Below are 27,046 nucleotides of genomic sequence, written 5' to 3' on the forward strand. Positions count from 1 at the left end.
TTCTGAGGTGAGAGCCCAACTAGCGTTTGATACCCATCTGTATGTTGTTGTCATAGTCGAAGCAACAACTAAAAGGAAGAAGGCAAAGGTTTTGTCAGAGGAGACTAAAAAAAGAAAAAGGGAGAGAGACAAATTAAAAGGCCGGACAAGGATCAATATTGGAGGGAGAGGAAGACAGTTTGAAGTCTCTCTATTTCTCTCTCTCTCTCTCTTTCTCTTTCTCTCTCTCTCTCTCTTCTCTCTCTCTCTCTCTCTCTCTCTCTCTCTCTCTCTCTCTCTCTCTCTCTCTCTCTCTATGCTCGTTCTTTCAGTAACATGCACCCTGAAACAAGCGCAGCAGTCAGTCATCTATAAAGTGTTTATAAATTTATAAATAAATCAGGGAGTCAGGGAACTGACTACCGCGCGAAATGTAAAAGGCTGAATAACATGGCCTGTCCATGTTACGGAATCTATCTGGTCCTCCATTTATCTTCATGAATCAAGTAATGCTAGTAGAGTAGCAAATTATCAATCTGGTAGCTAGTAACGTTAAACACTAACATGCTAGTTTACGGTGGTTATAATAAATAATCTTTCAGGATAACTATCCTAATGTCTGCAGGCTGATAGTCATATTTGTTTATTTATTTTTCTGGTGAAAGGCTATTGGTCTTGCTTCAGTCTATAATGCAAATCAATTTTCAAATTTGCAGATTCATGTATGGGTAGCTTGATATTATAATATTGACGATATATGGCTATTACCTACCACACAAACATTGAATTGAATTAGCATATACATTATGTAAAACAGTAGCCAATTATATTCATATGACATGCTGAAATATATGCCAATGTACCTGGGATGAAGACTTTTCACACGCAATGCTGTCAGTCTGCCCAAGACGTGAGAACTCGCGAGAACTCAAGACGGTATCGGCTTGTCAACAAATGCACGTGTATACCCTGGTGTAACCATGACAGATTTTACGTCCGTAGTAGTAGACAATACTGTTTCCCAACTGTAGGGGGACCCGAGAGCAAAATCCGCAAAAACGACATAGTGTTGCTTTAAGCAAATTAAGTGCAGAATTGATGTTGTGCCTTTAATTCTTCTTATTCTGCAAAATAAAATTGTATCCAGGATAATACATTTCCAGCACCGATGGTGAACATTCATGTAGCTTGTAATAATACAAAGACTAATTGATGTAATTTATTGATAGATTAGCACAGGGGTGTCCGAACTTGGTCCTGGAGGGGCACTGCCCTGCAGAGTTTAGCTCCAACTTGCCTCAACACACCTGGCTGGAAGTTTCAAGCATGCCTGGTAAGACTTTGATTAGCTGTTCAGGTGTGTTTAATTGGAGGTAAACTCTGCAGGACAGTGTCCCTCCAGGAGCAGGATTGGACACCCCTGGGTTAGCCTGTAAGTTTCCACTTAAATTACCTATGTAACAATCACATTTTTAGCTCATCCAAATTGTTGTCACTCTGCCAGCTGTACCAGCGGTCGAATCGCCTCCAGCTGCCAGTTGTGTGATGGCTACTGCTATAACGGAGGCACCTGTCATCTTGACCCCGACACCAGCCTACCCTTCTGCCAGTAAGAATGACTAAGTGCCTCCTTTTGTCCACATTCCAAATACCAGCTATTAGTCCCACATGGTGCATACCCTTGAAAGCCTTACCATTCATTTAGAAAGGTTCCACAGATCTCAGAGACTTTGACCGACTTAAAAAGCACAAAGGAACAATTAGGCCACACTCTTAAATGCCTAAAAGGCTACATTTGGTTTAAAAAACTAATTACAGCAAGCCTAAAAATGAATAAACAGAGCTACCAAATATAGTACTGTAAGTTTGGGGTCAGTAAGATGTATTAATGCTTTTGATGGTAAGTATGCTCACAAAGGCTACATTTATTTGATCAAAAATACAGTAAAAACAGAAATATTGTGATATCATATGTTTAATACATTTTAAAATGTAATTTATTCCTGTGATGGCAAAGCCAAACATTTAACTAGTCTTCAGTGTCACGTGTTCCTTCAGAAATCATTGTAATATTTATACTATATATATTTACACTAATATACTTATTTGGTGCTCAAAAACATTTCTTATGATTATCAACGTGTGCTGTCTAGCATTTTTGTGGAAACTGTGATACATTTTTTATGTATATAAAAGTACAGCATTAAAATGAAATAGAAATCTTATAAATGAAACACTATAAATGTCTTAACTGCCACTTCTGAACAATTTAATCCTTTCTGAATGAAAGTAACAATTTATTGGTAACACTTTACAATAAGGCCTCACTTGTTAACAGTACTTAATGTTTTAACTAACATGAACTAACAATGAGCAATTTATTACTGTATTTATTAATCTTTGTAAATGTTAGTTAATAAAAATACAGACGTTCATTGTTTGTCTATGTTAGTTTACTCTGCATTAACTAACATTAACAAATATACATTTTGATTTTAATAATGTATTAGTAAATGGAATTTAAATTAACATTAACTAAGATTAATAAAAGCTGTAGAATTGCTGTATTGTTCATTCTTAGTTATTGTTAACTAAATTAGTTAACTAATGAAAACTTATTGTAAATTTTTACAAATTTATTTATTTATAATCTTTTAAATGTTACTGACCCCAAACTTTTAATGTCATAATATCTGTATAATTTTTGGATTACATAATTTGGACTATTAAATATACTGTATAGCCGAAACGGTTGACTGCATAAAGTCCAGATTCATGTCAGAGCTTCAGCACTAAGAGAAAGGGAAATTTCACTCAAATCATGTGAAAAATCCTCTATGTATGGGAAATCTCACTTTTTATTAAACAGTACTGGTTAATTATTAGTGTAAAATCATGAATGGCTTTTGAGCTGTCATCACTTGGCATGGTGTTTTGTTTCAGCGACAGGTGTTTTCTTTTTGTTGTTGTTGTTTTTTGGCTTTGCATTGATAAATGAGGTTAGGCTCTCACAGCGCAGGAGCTGCTGACAGGATGTCCACCCTGTGGACTTGTGTATATTGGGACGGCATCCTGAGAACAGCTGGAGTCCAGCTCTGTTTGGTTTGGCAGGCAGGAATGGATACATTTAGAAAGCCTGACAATTTGTTTTGTCGAGAATAAATTCGCTTTTCTATTGCGAGATCAGGAGCTGTTGAATAGATGGCTGCTTGCAGAGCACCACGTGTTTAGGGTTTTTTGATGTAGTAAAGGCCACAAAGCTTTCAGCTGTGACCAATGAAAAAATAGTTGTATTTTGAAAAAATAGTTGGTTTTATTTTGTTAAAAAATGTTTTTAAATATTTGTAAGTAACATTTTAAGTATTTATTTTTTTATTTAGACTGTAACATCACAATACAGTGTGAATTTAGAAAATCGATTCTAAAAATCTGATGTGGCCTGAAAGCAACAATTCACAGTGTTAATGCATCCAGTATATATGTTTACACACACAAAAAAACAGTGCAGGTCAATGCAAAACTATATGCAAATTGAGTTTTCAATGTCATCCACACTTGTGCACTCATAATTGTCCACATAACCTTTTAATTGCCAATGCCACAGCCCTGCTTTGAAGAATCTCACAGTGAATCATGAGGTCCTGTTGTCTTAAATTGCTATTATTCTATTATGTGTATGTGTAAAGACCCCAATAAATGGTTAGAGTTAAATGTTCGTTAATTATTTCCCATACTGCTTGCCCCTCCTGAATGTCTTTTCCTATGCAAGATATTTACAGTTATCATTTTGTTCCCATCAGATTTTATTAGCTGCAAACTCAGATTGTGACAGAAGGCATGTATAACGGATGCTCTTTGAAGTGTGATGGTTAGCAAGCATTAAATTATCACATATTCAGTCTCCAAACTTAAAGGTTGTAAATGGTTGTTTTGAAAATCGTCAAATGCTCTATGCAGTTTATTTGGCATTTGTTGCAATGACTGGCATTATTGAGAGAATGGAATCAATTTCTATGCTAATGATCCCTCTCTTTTTTTATTGTGAGGTCCCGATAATGTATTTCATTCACTGGCTCTGAGTCACAGGAAATGTATGGAATGATGGATGTGTATCTGCCAAGCAGTCATCATAGTTGACCTGAAATGAATATAATTTAAATGAATTCCTTATCAAAGCTTAGAATCATATATTTGGGAAGGCAAAGTTTTTTCCTTCAAAGCACAGTTACTTACTTTCGTGATGCTCAGGCAACCTGACAAGAAGGGAAGGAATTTTTTAAGAACCAAAGAATATTCTCTTGAATACAAACAGATCACAAATTAATACATATATATATATATATATATATACACGCACACACACTGGACAAAGCAGCAGTCTTGGAGAGATGATTTTGACTTAGATGTATTATTTCTTTCTTTTACAAGGTATTGTAGCTGCCAACTTGGAAATTCACAACACATTTACAATTTCATCGCTATCCCCCCTAGATATCTGCAATTAACTCATCTATCAGCGTCCAAACCTGACACTGGCTCAGATGCAGGCTTTACCTCTCTATTGCTTATCCACCACTCACTCTCCGTTTTAGTAAAATCACACACACACAAATATAAATAAATCTGATATACATACTCTGAAATACAGTTTGGATTGTTTTATTTTAAAAAAGTCAGTCAACAAGATTCCATCCTACAGATTCATGGTCTGAAACTCCTGATTTCAATTCAAGTTTATTTGTATAGTTCCAAAGTATCTTTACAGAAAAATGCTTGTTTCAATTTTAGAAATTATGGTAATTGATAATGTCGATGTTCATTTTGAGTCATTTTACAGTAAATATTTCTAGTTTTGCCATGCTCTGAAATATTTCAACGGCTAGACATTGCTCATGGTGAGAGTGTATAATGTATGTAGAGGAAATATATCAGTTTGTCTACTGAGAATCTGTTAGACATACGAATGGAAATCCACCCAGCATTCTAAGAAAAAACTAACCTTTTACAGTAAACATGAACACAAGGGAAAGATCAATGAAAAGTCAAGGTGAAATGTGGGAATCCTAGAAGCCCTGCAGTGAATATTCCTAAAATACATATTGTTCATTTAATTTCATAGTCATAAAACTTGAAAGATTCTAAAACTATAACTAAGACATACATACATACAGTTCTGCACACTTCTTTCACTTCTTACTGTCCTCACCTCACTGCGATGTCTTGCAGCTGCACGGCAGGGTTCAAGAACCAGCGTTGCGATGAGCTGGCCAATCCCTGCGATTACTACTGTCAAAATGAAGGAATATGCACAATAACAGCCTTTAACAAACCTCGATGCAAGTAGGTCAAACTGTTTACCTAATATAGACATTTCATCTCAGCCAGGCTCCATCCATCCAGCTGATTTACCCTGACCGCTTCCCCATTGTCCACTTCCCATGATCCTACCATCCTCAAGTACACACATCCCATACCTTCAGGATTTTCTCTTTTGTTCTGTATTTGTTTGGGATCCGTATTCTTTTTGCCTGTTTTATTTTTCTTACAGTGTCTGCTTAGGGAAGAATTAATATAGTCAAACAATTAAAAAATGGTTTTAATGTGCAAGATCCAGTCTTCACCCTCATATCATACGCCGATAAACAAACATCAAACATCTGTTTAATCATAAACATGACCCCCACTGGATCACTTCCATTTACAAATAAGAAGATTCATGACTTTCTTTCCGCTTTACTGCTTGCCATTTAATGAGTGTTTTCAGTTTTTCACTACACATTTGCCTACTCTTAAAGTGATACTAACACACACACACACTTTATATATATATATATATATATATATATATACACGCACCTAAAGGATTATTAGGAACACCTGTTCAATTTCTCATTAATGCAATTAGCCTATCTAATCAACCAATCACATGGCAGTTGCTTCAATGCATTTAGGGGTGTGGTCCTGGTCAAGACAATCTTCTGAACTCCAAACTGAATGTCAGAATGGGAAAGAATGGTGATTTAAGCAATTTTGAGCGTGGCATGGTTGTTGGTGCCAGACGGGCCGGTCTGAGTATTTCACAATCTGCTCAGTTACTAGGATTTTCACGCACAACCATTTCTAGGGTTTACAAAGAATGGTGTGAAAAGGGAAAAACATCCAGTATGCGGCAGTCCTGTGGGCGAAAATGCCTTGTTGATGCTAGAGGTCAGAGGAGAATGGGCCGACTGATTCAAGTTGATAGAAGAGCAACTTTGACTGAAATAACCACTCGTTACAACCGAGGTATGCAGCAAAGCATTTGTGAAGCCACAACACGCACAACCTTGAGGCGGATGGGCTACAACAGCAGAAGTCTCCACCGGGTACAACTCATCTCCACTACAAATAGGAAAAAGTGGCTACAATTTGCAAGAGCTCACCAAAATTGGACAGTTGAAGACTGGAAAAATGTTGCCTGGTCTGATGAGTCTCAATTTCTGTTGAGACATTCAGATGGTAGAGTCAGAATTTGAATGAGAATTAAACAGAATGAGAACATGGATCCGTCATGCCTTGTTACCACTGTGCAGGCTGGTGGTGATGGTGTAATGGTGTGGGGGATGTTTTCTTTGGACACTTTAGGCCCCTTAGTGCCAATTGGGCATTGTTTAAATGCCACGGCCTACCTGAGCATTGTTTCTGACCATGTCCATCCCTTTATGGCCACCATGTACCCATCCTCTGATGGCTACTTCCAGCAGGATAATGCACCATGTCACAAAGCTCGAATCATTTCAAATTGGTTTCGTGAACATGACAATGAGTTCACTGTACTAAAATGGCCCCCACAGTCAACATATCTCAACCCAATAGAGCATATTTGGGATGTGGTGGAACGGGAGCCTTGTGCCCTGGATGTGCATCCCACAAATCTCCATCAACTGCAAGATGCTATCCTATCAATATGGGCCAACATTTCTAAAGAATGCTTTCAGCACCTTGTTGAATCAATGCCACGTAGAATTAAGGCAGTTCTGAAGGCGAAAGGGGGTCAAACACAGTATTAGTATGGTGTTCCTAATAATCCCTTAGGTGAGTGTATATATATATATATATATATATATATATATATATATATAAGAAAGACTCTTATGCTCACTAAGGAATTTGTTTAATAAAAAAAAGTGTTATGTTGTGAAATATTACAATTAAAAAAAACTAATCCTTCAGAAATTATTCTTTGGTGCTCAATAACCATTTAATATTATCATATATTTTGAAAAGTTTTGAAAGTTTTTGTTCCTTTGTATTTTTGTGGAAACTGTGATATGCTACAATTGAAAATTTTGGGGTAAGTGATTTTTTTTATTTATGGAAATTAATACTTTTATTCAGCAAGAATACATTAAATCAATCAAAAGTGACAGTAAAGACATTTATAATGTTAGAAAATTTCTAATTTCATATAAACACTTCTAATCATTAAAGAATCTTGAAAAAAAGTACTATGGTTTCCACAATTTAAGCAGTAAAAACGTTTCGGTTACATATGCCTCGTTCCCTAAAGGAGAGGGAACGGAGACGCCATGTTGAGACCGACGAATAGGAATCTCACTAGAGAGGCCAATCTACTTCGAGTGAAACTAAACAAGCCCATGCACATTGGTGTGCAATCATTTAAATCAGCTGCTCAGCCTCGCAGCGCAGGTATATAATGAGCAGAAGGTGCGATTGCACTTCAGTTTTTTGCTGAGGAGCCAAGCCTGATAAGCTGGCCACCCCGGAGGGCATAAGCAGATGTGGCGACGAGATGTGGCGTCTCCGTTCCCTCCTTCAGGGAATGAGGGTTACCATATGTAACCAAGACGTTCCTCTTCAGTCAGTCAGTCAACGCCATGTCGATACCAACGAATAGGAATCCCTACCAAAGGGCCACAGCTGCTGCTGCACCCCATCCAGCACACTGTGCAAGCCTCTACCCCTTCTTGCCTGGAAGTACGATAGGAGGCGGCTTACACAGAGTGAATCTGTCACTGTTGTTCCGTGATAACCCATACAGTGAGATATTGTATAACACTGGAAAAGTGTGCCCTTTCTGTTAGGAAGGACGCCAGTGCAAAAGTGATGATGTTAAGTACCTCTGGGGGTAAGTCAGCTAGAACCTCCGCGTCCTATCATGGTCAGTCATGGCCTAATGGTAACAGAGTTGGACTGGTGACCCAAAGGTTGGTGGTTCGATTCCACTACCGGCAGGAATATGACTGATGTGTCCTTGAGCAAGGCACCTAACCCCCAATAACTCCGGACTGCTGCTCCGGGTGTGTGTATCCACGTTTGCAGTGTGTGTGTGTTCACTACTCACTACTCTGCTCCTAATGTGTGTGCACTCACTTGGATGGGTTAAATGCAGAGGTCAAATTCCAAGTATGGGTTACCATACTTGGCCATCACGTGTCACTTTCACTCACTTCACTTTCACTGTCCAGGGACCAGACATGGAGTTTGCAGAGGTCCGGACACGGGTGCCATAAGGTGCCCTGTCTCTGAGTCAGAAGATCTTTCCTCAGAGGAATGGGCCAGGAGGAGCATATCACGAGGAGCATGAGTTCTGGAAATCAAGTCCGGGTGGGCCAATAGGGAGCCAATGCATATTTGCGGAGGCCCCGGGGCCAGCTGTGTGCCAGTGCGTCCGTACCGAGTGTTCCCTCGGTCAGGGAGTAAAACAGCTGGCAGTGGGAGGTCTGTGAGGAGGCAAGCAGGTCTACCTGAGCCTCCCCGCACTCTCCCCAGATCAGCTGAACTGCCTGGGGGTGGAGTCGCCATTCTCCCGGGAGCACAGCTCGTCGGCCACATGGTTGAGCACGACAGGGACATACATGGCTTAAAGCGACCTCAGATGCTTCTGAATCCAGAAAAGGAGATGAGTTGCGACATGCGACGGGAGTGTAGACCACCTTGACGGTTGATGTACGCAACTGTCGCAGTGTTGTCTGTACGGACCAGCACGTCCCTGCCTTGTAGCAGCCTTTTCAAGCGGCTCAGAGCGAGACGAAATGAAAGCAACTCGAGGCAGTTGATGTGCCAATGCTATTGGGGGTCCGTCCACACCCCTGACACTGCATGCCCGTTGTACGTGGCAGAGGCATCTGTGAATACCACAGAATGCCTGGACACCTGTTCCAAGGGGACTCCTGCCCACTGGAATGAGGGGTCTGACCACTGGCTGATGGTCTGGCGGCACGCCGTTGTGATTGCCAGCCGGTGAGTTCCATGATGCCACGCCCATCTGGGGCCTCGGCTATGAAGCCAGTGCTGAAGCGGTCTCATATGAAGCAGGCCGAGCGGGGTTATCGCTGCTGCCACTGCCATATGCCCCAGGAGCCTCTGAAAGAATTTCAGTGGGACCACCGTTCAGTCTTTGAACGTGTTCAAGCAGTTCAGGACTGACTGAGCGCGTTCCTCTTTGAGGCGCGCTGTCTGTGCGACCGAATCCAACTCCATACCGAGAAAATAAATCCTCTGTACGGGAGAGAGTTTGCTCTTTTCCCTGTTGACCTGAAGACCCAACTGGCTGAGGTGCCTGAGCACGAGGTCCCTGTGTTTGCATAGCTGATCTTGAGAGTGTGCAAGTATGAGCCAGTCGTCGAGATAGTTGAGGATGCGAACGCCCTTGTTCTCTCATGGGAACAAGGGCCCCCTCCGTGACTTTCGTGAAGACATGGGGGGACAGGGACAGCCCAAAGGGCAGGACTTTGTACTGATATGCTCAACCCTCAAATGCAAAGCGTAGAAACGGCCTGTGTCGAGTAAGAATCGGGACATGAATGTACGCGTCCTTCAGGTTGATCGCTGCAAATCAATCTCGGGGACGGATGCATTCGAGAATGCGTTTCTGCTTGAGCATTTTGAACGGTAGTTTGTGGAGATTCCGATTCAAAACTCGTAGGTCCAAGATCGGTCGTAACCTACCACTTTTCTTGGGTACAATGAAGTAGAGACTGTAGTGCCCTGACCTCATATCGGCTGGAAGGACCGACTCTATCGCATCCTGGAGGGACGCCAGGCAAACTGAATCGCATAGCCGAGCCTGATGGTCCGAATGAGCCAGCGGGACGGACTGGGGAGCGCTAATCAGGCTCGCAGAGACCGTACAAGCGGGACCAAAGGGACCGTAGGCGTACCTGGAGTGGGGCAGCGAGGTGGAACACAGGGACGCAGCTCGGGAGCCTCTCTCTGGGAGGTGGCCCTTGCAGGGTCTGAGTGTGCTGTGCAACACTTACCTGGTTCCAGGGTGCAGGAGGCTTGGTTGCGTTCTCAAACCACACACTGCTGCCCACTGGCAATAGAAGAGGCGGATGAGGGTGGTGAGGATTCTCTCCTCCCACTGCTCTCCCGGCCCTCTTTGGACCCAGAGATGAGGAAACTGCTCTTTAATTGAAAATTTGTGTACCGCTGGTTTTGAGGCCAGCGGCGGAACACAAACAAAAGGTAACAGAAGATTTTCCACCTGGGCCTCGGTCACCTGGAGAGCAGTCCCATCCATCTCTTGGTCGCCCGTCCTAGGGCCACTTACCCCTGGCTTTGCCGCCCTTTTTGGCGGGGGCCTGGACGGGCGGGGCGGGCTGTCTGCGACTGGCTCCACGGCGCGTTTAGTTGGAGGCTGCGGCGTGGGAGTGGGGGCAGACGCAGGAGGACGCCCCCGGCGACGAGCAGACTGGGGGGCTGCGGGTGGTGGGGTGGAGGCAGCAGCTGACAGCCACGGCAGGATGTGTTTGATGGCCTCTGTCTGCTTTTGTACAGCCGAGAACTGCTGGACAAAGTTCTCGACCACGTCGCCGAAGAGGGCGGTCTGGGACACGGGGGAGTTATGGAACCGGAGCTTGTCGGTCTCCCTCATGTCAGCCAAACACAGCCAGAGATTCCTGGACCACCAAGGTGGACATCGCACAACCCACTGACCGCGCGGTGACCTTCTTTGCATGAAGTGCGAGGTCCGTTGCTGTACGAAGTTCTTTGGAGAACTTGTGGATCATGACCACCCTAATGCAGGTCTTTCAGTGCCTTGGCCTGATGGACCTGAAACAATGCCATGGCGTGTATGGCAGAAGCAGCTTCCCCACAGGCCTTGTAAGCCTTGCCGATAGGTCCGACGAGTACCTACAGGCCCGGGAAGGAAGACACGGTTCTCCGCGCCAAGTGGAGTTAGGGCACAGCTGCATTGCAACGGCCCGCTCCACTGGCGGGATACAGGTCTATCCCTTAGATGCCCCGCCATCAAGGGTGGTAAGGGAGGAGGAGCCACCGCAACGGTTTCTGGCTGTAAAAGGTGCCTGTCCACGTCCCCGTGAGCTCCTCATGCACCTCCAGGAAGAAAGGCACTGGGGTGGGTTGCTGAGAGCCAGCGCGCGCCACCCCGAGATACCAATCATCCAGCCTCGAGGGTTCGGGACACTGCGGAGGGTTCCACTCGAGCCCAATCCTGTTGGCAGCCCGGGAAAGCATGGCCTTCATCTCCAGGTCCGACTCGTGCACCGCTGGCACACCCGAAGAAGGCAGCAGCATCGAGTCGTTGTCCGCGGAGAAGTCTCACCCACCCTCTGATGCAGTGATCGACATCTGATCGTCGCGAGGAGCACCAAAGGAAACGACTAGTACACACCTTGAGGGTGGTCCAGCACATTCCGTTGGTGGCTCAACTGGCTGCGGAGCATGAGAGGGATGAGGGTTCCTAGGGGGTTGGTTCCCCGAAGGAAGTGCGCTCAGCGTAATCCTCAGGTCTCCCACAACACTGCCCGGAGCAACACTCTGAGGAGGGTTGGATCGAGGCAGAGGCACGGGGACTCCACCCCTTTACAGGAACGAGAGTCTCGACCGCAGCTCCGAGATGGTCATCTTCCCACAATGGGTACATAACTCATCCACGAACGCTGTCTCAGCGTGTTCGAGGCCCAGACACACAAGGCAGCGATCGTGACCATCCCGTCACCCCAGGTAACGACCACATCCAAAAACACACAGATAGAAAGTCATCTTGAAAAAGATACGATCTATCTGTGTAAGGTCTTTTAGGGACTGCTCTCACTGGTGCTGAAGCACGCAGGGGAACAGTCACTGCGAACACGGACACATTTCAACTGATGCAAATGATTGCACGCCAATGAGCATTGGTTTGTTTAGTTTCACTCGAAGTAATTGGCCTCTCTAGCAAGATTCCTATTCGTCGGTCTCGATGTAGCATCGACTGACCGACTGAAGAGGAACTGTTTTTAACATTGATAAAAAATAAAAACCCATATTAATAATTAATCATGTATAATCGGTCCTACTCGACCTGCTCAGAGCAGGATTCAAACCTGGGTTTCCAGCGTGGGAGGCGGGCGTGCTAACAAGGACGCTAAAGACTGTAGCCACTAGCAAGGGGAGTGAGGTTTACACTCACATTTCCTACTGGCCTACGTCCTTTAAACATGAATCATAATTGATAATAATTGAGCACCAAATCAGCATATTAGAATGATTTCTGACGGATCATGTGACAATGAAGACTGAGGTAATGACTGCTGAAAATTCAGCTTTTCCAACACAGGAATAAATTGTTTTTAAATCTATTCAAATTGAAAACTGTTATTTTTCATTGTAATGATATTTCACATTAATACTGTTTTTACTGTAATCATCAAATAATTGCAGCCTTGGTGAGGATAAGAGACTTCCTTCAAAAACAAACGTTTGACCAGTAGTGTTTGTATAATATATATTGGTTTTGTTTTGTTTTAAGGCTTTGTGTGAGTAAATAACAAATTGTATTTTTGGGTTAACTATTCCTTTAAGTAGATTTTAAGCCTTTGTCTGTTTAAATTCATTCTGCAATACCCGAAAAACCATGTCTTCTCTTTTCTGACTTGTCTATTGTTTGTTTTGACTCTGTTGTTTTAAAACAGATGCTCAGCTAATTGGTCGGGGACGCAGTGCGAGAGGCCGGCCCCTAAGAGCAGCCGCTCCGATAACACAGCTGGAGGTGAGCTTTCACACTTTATAAAGAGCTCTCCTCTCCTAATTCAATAAGGATTCAGTCCTTCAATTATTAAAATGAAAAGAACCATTATTTCATCAGTCAAATGACACATCTGAATATACATCTGAGCTTCTCATTAAATATTGGCTCAATATCTTTTTGGCTCCAGTACTGTTTATTTAATTTTACTGTGATGGAGTATCTAATAATTTCCTGTTCCACCTGCATAGACACCTGGGGAAATAGGCTTAATAGGGGCTTTTGCTTCTGGCTTTTTTCTTGTGTGAAACAGGAAGTATAGCTATCATTGTGCCGTTGGTCCTGCTGGTCATTCTGATTACTACAGTGGTTACAGGTGTCTTCATCTGCAGAAGACGACAAAGGTACATTTTGGAACAGTTTTTAAATATAAATTACAGGGCTGTCATCTATTAATTTTTTGTTATCATAATTACCCTGTAAAGATTTTTAAATGTATTATAACATTTACACACATGTCATTACGTCTACAATACTTTCTGCATTTCTGTTTTTTTATTTAATTTTTTCTTTAATAAGATATCTTTGTTTTATGATATAGTCAAAAACATTACAGACATTATATTATTGTGGAAGATAAAAATATTAAATGGACCATAAATTAATGGAGACCGCTACATCGTGTCTTGCTGTTTTTTAGCCTGACATGCCTTTAGTGTTGTTGTATCACGTTAATTTGACATTCCTAGTAATAGACATTTTGAATACATGTTCAAAAATGCACAGTACATATAAACAATGTAGTCCTCAGACATCAGCATCTATTTCAAGTGCTTTTCTGTCGCAGGGGGAAACGTGTACAACGGCAGCCCATAACTAATGGAGGCATTAATGTGGAGATTGGCAATCCATCCTACAACATGTATGAGGTGGACCATGACAACCACGCAGATGCCGGAAGCCTTCTCAAACCAAATTTCACACTCGATCCCCAAAAGGTTAGTGTTGTAATATTTTAAACTCCACAACACAAGAAATTTTATAGGTTGATAATGTATATCCATAAATATCAATGTGGTAGATCCAGAAAGAACGTCCTTCTGTTCTCTCCTGGAAAATATCTCTAATGTAAATGTGTAATATTAACTGTTGCTTTACACCAGGGCTCTTATCTTTTGCCTGCATCCTCTCACCCAGGATATGAAAAATGTCTTTACCTTGCATATTTGCCTCATTAAAGCCACAAACATTATATTTTTCCCCTTGCAAAAAAAATAACTCTGACATCTGTTTCTAAAAACTCATGCCTTTTAAAAGCAGTGCTAAAATGGCAGTAATAAAATGCTCGATTTTACATGCTTCGTACTGACCGTTTGTTTCGTACTATGAAAATATTTTTGTCCAAATAGCAGCGTTACATTGATGTTGTTTAGTGACAATGACGTTTTAAATGTCGACTGCATGCTGGGGCGACTGTGTGTGTTCCAGGGCTGGTGTGTTAAATCCAGTGACCCTTGCACGCTGAATATTCATTCTGTCCCTAAGGAAGTAATACCTGGACAGGTGAACGCCTTGGGCTCCTTTGTCTTAATTATGTACCGAATCACAGTCATTCTAAATGACATTTTTTGCATGCCTGTGGTGTGCCGGTTTGCATGAATGTGCCAAAGCGTGATAGTAAGTGAATGACTTTATGGCTCAACTTCTGCTGTGTTCTTCATGTTTTAGTGGTTCATTTATGCAGGAGGTGAGGTTGATGGGGTTGTGAGTGACGCTTATAATATATTTATCATCCTTTGCTGACATCAGCATGTCACCATAAACATGATTGAATATGCTTTTCAAAGCACCAATCCAAATGATGCTACTGAAACCACTTTTGACTCCGGCTGCAGTGAAAGCAACTCTTTTAACCAACTTCAGTCCTGCACAACGTGTTTTTTTTTTGTTTTTTGTTTTTTTTGTAGTATGTTTAACAATTAACAAATAATTATTATTCATTTTTAAACACTTTTATTATTATTATTTTTTAAGTTTTTCTTTCAAATTATTTGTCTTTTCTTTTTAGTGTGAATGTCAACTGAATGTCAATTTTCAAAAATTATCTCTCCAAACAGCCAATGAACTACTCCAATCCGATATACGCGAAGATGTACCTGGATGGTCAGAACTGTCGCAAACCAGTCCTCAACATTGATGAAAGGAGAGAGCTACTCCCAAAGAAACTTGAGGGGACGATTCGAGAAACCGCCGCATAGCCTGACTACACTTTGTACTCTTTTTTTACTTAAATGTACAAAATGTATAAAACAAAGGGAAAACAAACAAAAAAATTTCTATTTCCTATCAGGTTCAGATATCTTGTTTATATTTGATTTCTTGGCACCATCAGCATTGCGCCGCTATGTCTGTTGCGATACTTGGAGTCATACTTGTCCATCTATTTTTTTTTTTCTGTTTTGTTGCTGCACTGCACATGTGACACACAACTGCTCATTTGCACATTGTGGACAGTTAACGAAATTAAAACTGCAAAGTTTTTTCCTTTTAATTGGTGTTTATTTCTTCCTAAATTTTAAGTTGCCTTAGGGCATCATGACAGCTTTTGCCTTTTGTTCTTTCTATTGTTTACTTCACTTTACACTGTGAGAGTTTTCATTTCCGTATAGTATTAACCTCATTTATCATATTTAATTATGCTAGAAATGCCATATTTATGCCATTTAAAGGGTTTTTGTTATATTATTTCCCCCCTTTCCACTTTCTTCCACAACATAGGGCTACATAAGTCAACCACTTGACTTCAGTCAGTTCTTATTGAAGAAATGAGTTTATATCTATCCAATGTTGTATGTTTTTGCTTCATGAAGTGATTTTTCATTTCCACCATCCAGAAAAATGCTGCAATTATGAACCATGTTTATGAAACCCAACAATGTGGCATGCTGGGATAGCTCAGCACTGAATGGAAATATTGACCAAGTGCCGTCTTGTCTACGCTTTGACAACATCTTTAAAGAGCTTATATCAGTTTGATGGTCATTAAACTACAATCTGGTAGTGTGTGTGAGACATGCTACTTTTCTGCTACTTTGCCTGCTTAAAGCTACATTTGAGCTCAGCAATACACCGGCTTCATCAAGCAAATTAAAGCTGACTTCATCACTGTTAGACAATAGACCTAGGGCAAGATATCACGTATAGGTCACGGATCGTTCTCGACATGTCATGGATGCCAGAGAGAATCAAAGTTACTGTTACATGGGAATTTTAGAGATTATGAATTAAATCACATTACCGGTTACTTTCAGAAGGGAAGCTACTAAGAGACAACAGATTTTATAATTTTGTATTTGATTTATATGTTGTTTGGCTGCTTGTATTTTGGAAAAAAAATGTATTAAATGTAAGTACTTTTTTATATAAAAAGCAAACCAATATAAAATAAAGACATTTTATTTCCATTTCAAACAGGATTCTGTTTCACTCTGTACTTCACTTCTTTAAAATATAGCTTTTGGTTTGAGTGACATATTCTGCTTTGTACTTGGGCAGGAGTGTCAGAAGATGAAGTCTGAGATGTGAATCAGTAACTTGAAATTGGGTGGTTCAAGTCACATGGTCAGTATGAATAAAATTCACTCTTGCTACTGAGAAAAAAAAGTCCAATGCAGTTTCTGGGTGACCATTACAAAACGTGCCTCAATTTCCATGGCTAATTTATTCAGACGAGCGTGTGGCATTGATGCTGTAAATAATTCCCAAATCTTTTTGTACGGGATTGTGTTTTAAGACAATAAGTCTTAAACTAGGGTGACATTTTCAGGGTAAAATCCTTTAAATCCGTTTAATGAGGTAACAAAGCCCATTCCAAATGAAGGCACGATTCCATGCTGAGTGCAAAGCTCCAACATTTCCTATTTCCCATTTCTGGAATTAACAGAGATCATTCTTGATCATTTCCATGGGTTTAATGTGCTTCCCTTGAATACATATGGTCAAAACTTTTGTTGGTTATAGTTTCTGTAACTTAGAACAGATATATTCACAGAAAGATATGAAATTTAAAAAATGGCAGCATTGATTACTCTACTGACTACTCGTTGCATGTTATATAAAGGACTATACCTGAAATTAAATCAGTACAACTGTTTTTCATCCAATCAAAATGTAAATGTCTTGGTCACCCTTTCCAGTATGCACAATTGTTGCTTGTTCTACATTTAATCTAATCAAGGACATCGATAGGAAGTTGTTCGTCCCTAAATGCTGGTTCCCTTTCGTTGTCACTCCAAGTTACGTTGGATGACGACGAATGGGGTTTCACATAGAAAGCCTATCGACTTCGAGTATTACAAAACGAGCCAATGGCAAAGAAATGCCATGGGTCTGTGGAATTTGCCTAGCGTAGCTCCGCCCCACCTCGTGGGTATAAAAGGAGGAAGCCGGCAACATGCATATATGTTTTTCGCTGTGTAAGTCAAGCCAAGTGTAATTCTTCACTCCCTAAGCTATCTCGGATTGTCAGCTTCTTACGAGACGAGCAACTCTCCAGAGTTGGTGTGACTGCGATCTCCTGGCGAGTGCACACTTCCTGCCTATCTGAGCGTGGTTTGCCAGTGAGTGTGTTCTCCGCGGGCGCTTCAGCCAGGGGCGCTGCTAAGGATTTTGGGCCCCATGAAAAGAATCTTGACAGGGCCCCAACACAGCGGAGACTTTTTTCATAATAATTTACATAAAATCATGCGTTTGTATGGTATTTTGACTATCATTCTCATATATTTAGAAAATTGAGTTCCCTTATGCAATTTTAACACTAGAACGGCCACCAGCAGTCATTTTAACCGCAACATTTAAACTTATGGTAATTATCTTTAACACTAGAACGAACAAGGGGTCATTTTGACCGTTTTGAAATTTGCATAGTCAATAACTTTGTCTAAATAAATCACAAAGCCTTGCTGCTCCCTGACTTTTCCTAAAACTACATACATTTTCATTAAAACTAGTTTAAATATTTATTGTGTGAATAAAAACAGAAATATAATCATTTCTACCTATAAGGTCCACAGGCAGTCATTTTGCGCTGTTTAAATTGAGATTTGCCGACGGTCTGGATCAGATAATGTGAAAGTATTATGTGAGGATGGTTGGCAGAGATGAATCATGCTGTATTTGACAATATAGGGGACATTGTAGTAGTAATAAAACTCCACATCATCTTCAAGAGATTCACTGAAACCTCACAAACAGCTGATAGTAGTTTGTACAGTAAATGGCAGAGGATTTTTTTATCAGAGTTCATGAAGTTAGAGTCCTTGCAAGACAGGTGCAACAGCGTGGACCGCAGCAGGGTGCTGAAAGTCGGCGGAGCCTCGTTCAAAGATGCCGACACCGGCTGTACGTGAGGCAAAGCCGTGCACGGTGTACACCCTGCACCCTGCTCTATCGAAATGTGCTAACTTGTCGAAAAATGCTACCTTAGAGACCTGGGGCCTCATGTACAAAGCAAGCGTACGCATATATATATATATATATATATATATATATATATATAAAATCACTGCCTCCTATATAATACATAATATCCCTCCTATATAATATATACATATAAAACTTTATATTTATACACAAATAAATAGAGGGGTCTGAGTCCAAAAAATAAAGTGCCTTTGTTTAAAAATAAAAGCTTTGATGAGGTAAAAAATAAGGCACAAAAAATAATCTAACATACTGGGGGGAAAAAATCTAAATTACGTGAATTTTAGTAGCTATTTTAGTAGTGTAACTTAATACTCCCAGTTAAGCAGAACTAGGTTGTAGAGTAGATAGTAGTAGTTAATACCATATAGCAACTGTCAAAATGATTGATTGACAGGTGGGCGTGGCTTTCCTTTGATCTTCCCCCGCCCCTTCCGGTTCCTCCCCTTCCTGTCCCGCCCCTTCCGGTTCATCCCCTTCCTGTTACCTTTGACCTAGTTCCGCCCCTTCCGGTTACAGCTTCTGTCAAAATGATGGATGGTTACCTTTGACCTAGTTCCGCCCCTTGCGGTTACAGCTTCTGTCAAAATGATGGATGTGTGACAGTTAGTTTGGTCGTTTGAAGTTCATTTGATCAAGAAAAGGGAGGTATTGGTCTTTGATATTAACATAAGCTTTGATGTTACAGTTACAAAGTGATGTGACAGTTAGTTTGAGATGTATTGGCTTTGATGGTGACAGTTACTTTGATTGTTTGAAGTTGGTGTTTTGGTCACCGCATTCCTGAGCTTTATCAAGGGGAGCTGTGAAAGTGATAAGAAAAAAATTTACAACTATTCACTGGACCAAACATTATGTTCATTTAAATAAAATGGTGAAAGTTTATCTGTTCTTTAAAAGAATATAAAATAAAACCTCACACAAAAAGTTTAAATAAAATGGAGTCACAAAAATATTCCAAACAGTTAAAAATGTATTAGAGAGTTGAAGAAAAAACATACAGCTTATGTAAAACCTCACACAAAAAGTTTAAATAAAATGGAGCCACAAAAGTATTGCAAACAATCCAATGTATGAATGATCTGACTCTGTCTCAAAAACATAGGGAGCACGCGCGTCTATGTGTGTGTGTGTGTGTGTGTGTGTGTGTGTGTGTGTGTGTGTGTGTGTGTGTGTGTGTGTGTGTGTGTGTGTGTGTGTGTGTGTGTGTGTGTGTGTGTGTGTGTGTGTGTGTGTGTGTCAAAGCAGGAATTTCCCCTCCCTCCGCATTGCTGAGGACCTTGAAAGTTTATCTCACACAGAAGTTGAAAAAGCATTATGTTCATTTAAATGAAATGATTATAAAATTTACATTTAGTCATTCACAAATATTTGAAACCATGCTGTTCAATTAAAAGTATATAAATTAAACAAAAATAAAAATCATCTTACTGTTTCACCGTGGTTGAAAAAAACCCACAAGTGTTTCCCCTGAAGTCTTTTCTCTCTGTCACACCAGCCTGTGGCTGGCCTGGTATCTGTTTTTGTGACACGTTCCTGAGCCCATTGAAAAGCATTGTGTTCCTTTAAAAGTGTATAAATTAAAATATATCATATATAAAATAAATAGTTTACTAATTTAACTAAAGTTGAAAAGCATGTTGTTCATTTAAAATCTTACTAAATTACTGAAGTTGAAAATCATGCTGTTCATTAAAAAAATCTTACTAAATTACTGAAGTTGAAAAGCATTCTGTTCATTTAAAATAAATAATTTACAAATTTACTGTACCAATTATGTTAGATTTAGATAAAAATAAAATCATCTTACATTTTCACCAGGGTTGAAGAAAAAAATCACACAGGTAGTGCCTGCCAGCATGGACAGTGTGCGTGACAAATAAGTGATATCATCGCTGTTTTCGAACCACCGGTAATAAATTACTTTTAATTCATAAGGCTTATTTTCAGGAGTGACAGTTATCAAAAGGTCTGCCTAAATGCTGGGAATGTGAATTGGCCTTGAACCTGAACAGTTCCATTCATAGAGTACTGAAAGAATATAGTGGACACACAGCTCCGCCGTTTTCCAATAGTTTTCCACAGGCTCTTACTGTAAAAGGCTATAAAATAGCCAAGACACATGGTCGTGTGCCATACCCCATGTCTGGACCAAAAACTTTTGCACCCTCTCTTCTATGACCACCTCATCAAAAATGCAAAACAGTGAGTACTTTCTCTATAATTAATTTATGCTACGGTGCTGTTTACCTGTAATATGCAATGATGTTTAATCTGAAAAATTGTTTATACATAAGGAAAAGACGGTATAATTCATTAGTGGTGATACAGATATTAAAATGTATCTACTATATTAATTTATCAAACTGGTTTAAAAATATGGAGCATTGTATTATGATATTGATGTGATACAGATATTAACATGTATCTACTATATTAATTTATCAAAGTATGATTTTTTTAAAAAAAATATGGAGCATTGTATTATGATATCGATGTGATACAGATATTAACACGTATCTACTATATTAATTTATCAAAGTATGATTTTTTTAAATATGGAGCATTGTATTATGATTATGTATTATGTTTTTTTTTTAAACCATATTACAAAAGTATCAGTTTAACACGACTGTTTTACAGCAATGTTTATTTTGCATTATGCTATGTTGTTTTGACTGTTGTATTTTTTATCCGATGTAACTAAAATCTGCAGCATTGTTTATTTAAGCTGCGGGGTTTCCATAAAGGACCTTAAAATAAAATGTTTTGGATTTATTCAGTTTTAAATCTTATTTAGAGATTATTTTAGTCAGACATGCTTATGTGTGAATAGGCCTATTTAATTCCTCTTCAGTTACTTACTTCTTAAATTTTGCTAGGTTACTTTTTAATTCTTCTTTTACTCTGTCTTTGATTTTAACTTTTAGCAATTTGCATGATAAAATTGTTTAAAATGTAAGCTATAAATATGAATGGCACAATGTGATAACCAAAATATATAAAAGTCAAGTCAAAGCTATTTATATAGGCTAGCACTTTTCATTGCCATTTAAAATAACATGGTCTTTCCTTTTCTCTCTAGAGACAGCAAACACTGCAGGACAATCAGGCACCCAAGTAACATGTTAGTATGGTTTATATTTTATTTTTAATGAGAAAACATTATAGAGTGCAACAGGCGGTATCTGGGAGTAAAAACATTTACTTTCTCCATACGGAAATTAATTTAAAAGACAGACCTACTGTGAGCTAAGAGGTTGTTAATACATGGTATTTGCTTCTGATCAAGCCTTCAGCTTATTTTTTTTTTTGTAATTAATCATGTTTTACAGTTGAACTCCAGGTGAATACTACATTACCCATGAGCCATGATGCTGTAGTGAAAATTATGTCAAACATAGTTTAAAAAAAAAAAAAAAAAAAAAGCAACACACTCCAAAATAGCTCTGCCCCCTCCCATGAAGCACTGCGAATGACATAATCTCCCTACCCTCTCAAAATACTGAAATGTTTGTATAAGCTATATATGCGTATTTATATATAAATATATATATTTTTTAAAATCACTATGGGAAATAAGAATGAAAAAGGGGTGGGGGAGGCACTGTTGCACTCTATGTATAATGAACAATTGACAGATGAACTGACAGATATTTTATGTAAACAGGCAAAATCTCTGCATCTGATGGTGGCCATGTGTTTTCACCGATCATAACTGGTTTAACTCTTGGCTCCTTTGAGATCAACATGACTTCTGCCAAATCAAATGTACCGGCACATTGTAAGTGTAATAAAACAGTTTCGCCTATGTATTAAATTAATCTTAATTAACCAGTCCGAGTTAATTATTTGGGACCAATTTTAAGGAAGGTTACATTCTGGTCTAACAGTGTCATGTACAAATTTGCAATACAGAATTGTTTTTGGTACTATTGGATCGAGTTTTGTAGAATTTATTTTATGTGCTGTCCTGCTCCTGGATTATTCAGACTCAGAATTGTAACTATTACTATAGCCTTTATCAGCCATTTATTTTACTGCAGACTTATCAACCTTATTTATTTACTGCAGATTTTATCAAAGCAACTAATTAACTCAATTCATGGCAGCAATAATTAAAGAAGAAAAAAAAAAATGAACAATTGACAGATGAACTGACAGATATTTTATGTAAACAGGCAAAATCTCTACATCTGATGATGGCCATGTGTTTTCGCCGATCATAACTGGTTCAAGCTCCTTTGAGATCAATATGACTTCTGCCAAATCAAATGTGCCAGCAAATTGTAAGTGTAATACACGAGAAACTATTAAAACAGTTTTTGCGTATGTAATGTATAAAATTAATCTTAATTAAGCAGTCCGAGTTAACTATTTGGGACTAATTTTAAGGAAAGTTACATTCTGATCTAACAGCATCATGTACAAATTTGAAATATTTTTGGTACTATTGGATCGAGTTTTGTAGAATAAACCCAGATTAATTTATTTTATGCGGTGTCATGCTCCTGGATTATTCAGACTCAGAATTGTAACTATAGCCTTTTATTTTACGGCACTTATTTATTTTACTACATATTTGATCAAAGCCAAATACTGTCCAAAAGGGACGACTGGGAAAGAAGAGAAACAGGTCAATACAAGGTTAGATTCAATCTTTATATTCTTTCCCATTTTGCCTTCATTTTCCTTTTCCTGTTTTAATTTTTCAATTTTTATATTCTCAGATCATCAAGGGTTTCTGAAAGCAAACACCAGTCAGTTGGTCGAAAAAATGAAGAACATTGATTCAATCATTGACAATCTTGATTGCTCAATGAATCAGTTACAAATGTGCGAGCGAATCCGACATGAAGACGAGGGAACCGCTGGACTATGTGAATTGTGAAAGCATTTTCAACGACCTGGTCAACGCTTTGTTCAAGCATGAAGAATCTCTCATGAAGAAACTGCAATAACCACTGTTGTAGCCTATTGTTTGGCATTATGTACTTAAATAGTTTTTTTAAATAAAATGTTTTTAATAATTGATTGGTGATGGAGTTTTAATTTTTGTATTTAGAACCAAGTATATTGCACAAGTAAGAAGAAACCAAACTGGCCATATAATGATATATTGCACATAATAAACAATGGCAAAATTTGTATTCCTTAAAAAACAGGCAATGTTTGAGAACCCTAATATTGGTGTAATCTCTGCGAGGTCTCAACCACAAACGCAAAACTTTGTGGTGGGTGATACGGGCATAGCTTTACTAAAGGAAAATATTATGGAAGTAATTTTCAAACTATATTTTATTTATTTATATTATGGTTTTCATGTTGATTTAAAGTTTTTGTTATTAACTAATACCTTTATTTTTTACATCCAGCACAAAATTTTGTTCAAAAATCGTTCTCTGACCCCAAATAATCAGATAATGTTGTGTTCACAATCTATAATTAGATATTCTCCTGCTTAGTATGTGTGTAAATAGTTGTGCTTAAATATTTGGATGTATTTTTACAAGCCAACATATTTTGTCACACTGTAGCGATTTTTATATAACATATTTTGTCACACACTTGTAAAGACTATGGCCTACCTTTAAAACATAATCTTTATACAGGAATCACCCGTGTCCAAAACATCCATGTAAGATTCAAAAGACCAAATCACTAAGAAGACAGGGGATGAAAAGCACCGTTTATAATAAATACACAAAGTATTAATGCAAAAAGTAAGTGTATGCTGTTTCACACTTAAACTATTACAACAGAATCACATCTGACTATGCAGATAAAATTGCACAAAAGTAAATTCTAGTGATCAACTTGCTAAAGAGTCAATACAACATGAGCCATTTAAAGCAAATACGAAAAGCCACTTGTGATCAGTTTTGTATGTTTGTAATTGACATTTTATATAGTCAATTAGGCCGTTTACATCTTGCTTCTTTTTGTTTTTGTACAGTTTGCAAAAACTATAGTCTCCGAGCGTGGTCAAACATATAGGAATTTATGAAAAACATGAACAGATATTTCTACATGAGATATTTATTTTAGAACATCTTTCAGCTATGTCTACGAAACATCGACATGAAAGATGAGTATTGCTGTTTTTCTGTTACCTATAAAACTATTATACTTCAAACTCGTCTAGCTATTGCCCAGTTCACAGCACAGTCGGTTATTTTTTCTACGTGGCTAAACAACGGTTAAGCTAATGAATTACCGTTGAAAGGCGGGATGATTCATTTTTTATTCCGTCTACACCGATACTTTGACACAAGAGTTTTAGTCAGGGGGTCTTTTAGGCCTGATCCAGAAAACAGACATTGTGTTTTATGTCTTAATAATCGTTCTTCTTTTTATGAAAAGTAAGCAGTTTTTGGCCTCATCATCAAAAATGTTTAAACATATTGTAAATATCAATTGTTATATAAATTATATGTGAAACACGCTCAGTCGCATTAGAGTCGGATTCTTGTTTATATTGAAGTTTGTTATTGAACCGCTAGTGTTCTTAAATTGTTTACCACGGTTTCATTTTTAACAACACAATCGTAACACTTTTCGTATTTTGTACGATGTTTTCTTTACACTCTCACCCCATGGATATCGGTTTCCTACAGTTAGCTGTAATGTTGGTGAACTCTAGGCCTTCTCTTTTTCATATACGACAGTATTTGCATGAATTGGCTTGATTTAATAAAATGATGGTTTAAACCACATTATATTATTATACCATTTTTAAATTGCGCTTAAATGTATATTTTATATTTTAACCCTTTATGCAAATATAGAATAGGCCTACCGCACAAGGATCTCTGAAATATTTTTTTCGTGTAAAACATCTATGTAGATCTATGTTTTTAAAAATACAAAGACATCTTTCTACCAGCGACCCTCAAAATCTGGGCATACAACAAAACACAGTGCATCCGTGTAGCTACGATGATTGATCAGAAAATTACTTTTGTCGCTTTGTTTGAAGAAACACTTTAATCAGCTGGTGCTTGATAACTATTAAACAACCCTCAATTCGGTAATGATGCGATATTGATATCGCGTTTTAATTTCAACTCAATGCGCTAAAGGTCTATAACTGAACTTTAACGTCTTAATATTTGGTAAAAGTTAACTTAAAGCCTTACTTTCTAAACGCTTTTTACGGAACTTGTTGCGAACATTCACTCAGCCATATGTTTAAAAAATATATATATTGGTGTAATTAATAGAATTCTCTCTGGCGGTATATGCATAACTTCTCCATGACTTATGATTCAATGAGGCTTTAATCCTACGTAACAGTTTACGATGTCATGACGATGACACCCCTATACAACTCCTCCTACGGGCGGGTGAGCACTATCAGTTGTCCTGATAAACTCTACACAGAGCCCAGCCTCAGTTATCGCACGCAAGCCGGTTTCTCCTAACTGTTTGTGTGTGTGTGGTGGTAACGCTGCTAAACCTGGTTTCGACGCTACAGACGGTTGCTTCAAATGGATTCAAAATCGTAAAAACGCTGACTGTTGGGTCTACTGCTACATCTCATTAATCAGAAGTTGAAGGAACATTTGCGAGGAACCGTGGTAAACATTTGGTTGGCCTGCTAAAGCTTGCTTCGACATTCCTGTTTGTTTGAACCTACCGCAAACTAGTCTTCTACGACTCATCATAGCATTTGTCCTAAACAGGTGCGGGTTAAAATCACAGCCTGAGACTATTCAAGGAACACTCGGGGCTATTCTGCGCGAATTAAAAGACGAGCCATTCATCGGTACTAAACTACAAGAAATCAGAGACGAGCTTTTGGACAAATCCAGCAAGGAGATCGTCTCCGACGTCGTCGACCTCTGGCTAGGTTTCTCAATCGTGAATGGAGAGTGACCAAACCCCCACCAGCATGGCTGCTGCCTTTAGCCGAAAGAGTTACATGGAATTCATGTTTAAAGGACATTACAGAACCCAGCTGATTTCATTAATGGAAAGAGTCATCGAGTATTCAAGTGAATCGGATGATGATGATGATGATGATGACGACGTTAATGTTGAAACCAAGCGTGTAAGAAATCTCAAGAAACATATGAGATTGATAAGAGGTACGCCTGATTCTTGGGGTGAATTATCAAACATATGTGTCAACGGTATTGAGCCGCCGTCTGTACTTGTAAAAGATGCTCTGGTTATGATGCTTGAATGCAGCTGTGAGTTAGAAATCCCCGATGTACTCTGTATGTGTACGTATGTGGCCGATGTATGTAAGCTAATGATACCAAAACTAAAAGACAATGACGAGGATGACACGTCCAGAGTTATCGAAATGTTTGTCAATTACATCATAGATCGTAACATGATGGATTGCAGAAATTTCATCTACTGGTTAGACTATCAATGATGTTATTGTTACCCCTTTTTTCACTAGCCTCTAATGTCATTATATCATTTAGAGTTTTGTACGACCATTATTTATTTTATTAATTCTTTTATTATATTACTTATAACATGTAGTCATTATCTATCCTGTTTTTACTGATTGTAATATTAGATGTGTCATTTTAATAAAAAGGTTGAACCACGATGCATATGTGTGTGTTATTTCTTTTACAGAGGTCGAAACGA

The 27,046-nt window shown here is 39.0% G+C and overlaps 1 protein-coding gene across 1 annotated transcript in view; it reads left to right on the plus strand.

Moving 5' to 3' along the window:
* lrp1bb (low density lipoprotein receptor-related protein 1Bb) overlaps nucleotides 1–16,426 on the plus strand; it is a 393,159-nt gene extending 376,733 nt beyond the window's left edge. The window contains exons 86-92 of the mRNA XM_077217131.1: nucleotides 1,484–1,588; nucleotides 5,206–5,319; nucleotides 12,903–12,979; nucleotides 13,269–13,359; nucleotides 13,803–13,953; nucleotides 14,444–14,518; nucleotides 15,073–16,426. Of these exons, the coding sequence (XP_077073246.1) occupies nucleotides 1,484–1,588; nucleotides 5,206–5,319; nucleotides 12,903–12,979; nucleotides 13,269–13,359; nucleotides 13,803–13,953; nucleotides 14,444–14,518; nucleotides 15,073–15,213 (754 nt within the window). The 3' untranslated portion in view covers nucleotides 15,214–16,426. The remainder of the gene's footprint in view (nucleotides 1–1,483; nucleotides 1,589–5,205; nucleotides 5,320–12,902; nucleotides 12,980–13,268; nucleotides 13,360–13,802; nucleotides 13,954–14,443; nucleotides 14,519–15,072) is intronic.
* The last annotated feature ends 10,620 nt before the right edge of the window (nucleotides 16,427–27,046 follow it).

The sequence above is a fragment of the Siphateles boraxobius genome, unplaced genomic scaffold (assembly GCF_051911475.1).
Source record: "Siphateles boraxobius isolate OS27281-9 unplaced genomic scaffold, OSU_SipBor_1 7, whole genome shotgun sequence".
NCBI lineage: Eukaryota > Metazoa > Chordata > Actinopteri > Cypriniformes > Leuciscidae > Siphateles > Siphateles boraxobius.